Source organism: Mus caroli, chromosome 2 (genome assembly GCF_900094665.2).
Source record: "Mus caroli chromosome 2, CAROLI_EIJ_v1.1, whole genome shotgun sequence".
NCBI classification, from domain to species: Eukaryota; Metazoa; Chordata; class Mammalia; order Rodentia; family Muridae; genus Mus; species Mus caroli.
The window spans coordinates 104,495,671-104,497,184 of NC_034571.1; the positions used below are offsets into that span (position 1 = coordinate 104,495,671).

A 1,514-nucleotide genomic window follows, 5' to 3' on the forward strand; every position below is an offset into this window, starting at 1 on the left:
TTAAGTGTTGAAAAATGTAAAGAAAGTATTTACTACTAATGTTTTTAAACAATATATTCATTTCTATACCTATACATACTACCAATCAGATGTATATTTTCCTGTATTTAGGAACATTCCCTGACTAAAAAAAGCATAGCAACATAGGAAAATTATTTTAAACTTGAGCGGAAACAATATTAAGACATAATTTGTATTTTTTGTCTGCTTATATGACCAAACATTAAGTTATTGTTTCTATTTCAGGAATTGTTAATTCAACTTTGTCTCTTTCAACCTATTAGAACACCTTGTAGTAAATGGAAGAAGCAAACCAGACTGTGGTGTCTGAGTTTATTTTTCAGGGACTTTGTGCTTCAAAGGAACTACAGCTCTTGCTCCTGCTGCCATTTTCCACCCTCTACGTGATGGCTGTGGTAGGCAACCTCTTTGTAGTGATATTGATCATCATTGATCATCATCTCCATTCTCCCATGTACTTCCTGTTAGCTAACCTATCATTTATTGACTTCTGCCTTTCCTCGGTAACCACCCCCAAACTGATAACTGACCTCCTAAAAGATAACAAGACCATTTCCTTCGGGGGCTGCATGAGCCAGATCCTCTGTGTGCACTTCTTTGGAGGAGGTGAGATGGTGCTTCTTGTAACAATGGCCTATGACCGGTATGTGGCCATCTGCAGGCCACTCCACTACAGCAGCATCATGGACAGACAGAAGTGCATCTGGCTCGTTGTGATATCATGGACCATTGGCTTTATACATGCCATGAGTCAACTGATACTGATTTTGGATCTGCCTTTCTGTGGACCTAGAGTGATAGACAGCTTTTTCTGTGATATTTCTTTGGTGATGAAATTAGCCTGCATGAATACTGATACTCTGGAAATTCTAATAAATGCTGACAGTGGTGTTTTGGCAACAACTTGTTTCATCCTCTTACTGATATCTTATACTAACATTCTATTAACTGTTCAACTTCACTCTAAAGATGGCTCATCAAAGGCCCTATCTACATGCACATCCCATATCATAGTGGTTCTGCTGTTCTTTGGGCCAGTCATTTTCATCTATCTGTGGCCAGTTAGCATCACCTGGGTTGACAAGTTTCTTGCTGTATTTTACTCAGTGATCACACCTCTCCTTAATCCAGCCATCTACACACTGAGAAATAAAGATATTAAAAATGCCATAAAAAAGCTGATAAATCACATGTGAATTCTGGTTTAGACATCTTACATAATTCGAATTTATTTCTTATATACCATTTTATCCACATTCTTAGTGGAAAATGAATTATGTGATGACTCCTTTTGGGAACCTATGAATTATAATTAGTATATGTTTATGGAACTAACCATTAGAAAAATACATTCAAAATTATAATAGTTGTAGTTTTAACCCTTAGAATGAGTAATCATTCTGCATAATATACCTGTATATATTGATGTTTAGCAAATGATAATAATGTTCCAAAGATAGTTATCATGTTACTACACATTTTCTGTATTCCCA

General features: G+C 36.0%; 1 protein-coding gene across 1 annotated transcript; it reads left to right on the plus strand.

Annotated features, from left to right (window-relative positions):
- The first annotated feature begins 262 nt into the window (after positions 1–262).
- Positions 263–1,276, plus strand: LOC110289747 (olfactory receptor 4K3-like). The gene has a single exon (XM_021156113.1). It carries the CDS (start codon positions 300–302, stop codon positions 1,215–1,217), a length of 918 nt encoding a protein of 305 aa, XP_021011772.1. The 5' UTR covers positions 263–299; the 3' UTR covers positions 1,218–1,276.
- The last annotated feature ends 238 nt before the right edge of the window (positions 1,277–1,514 follow it).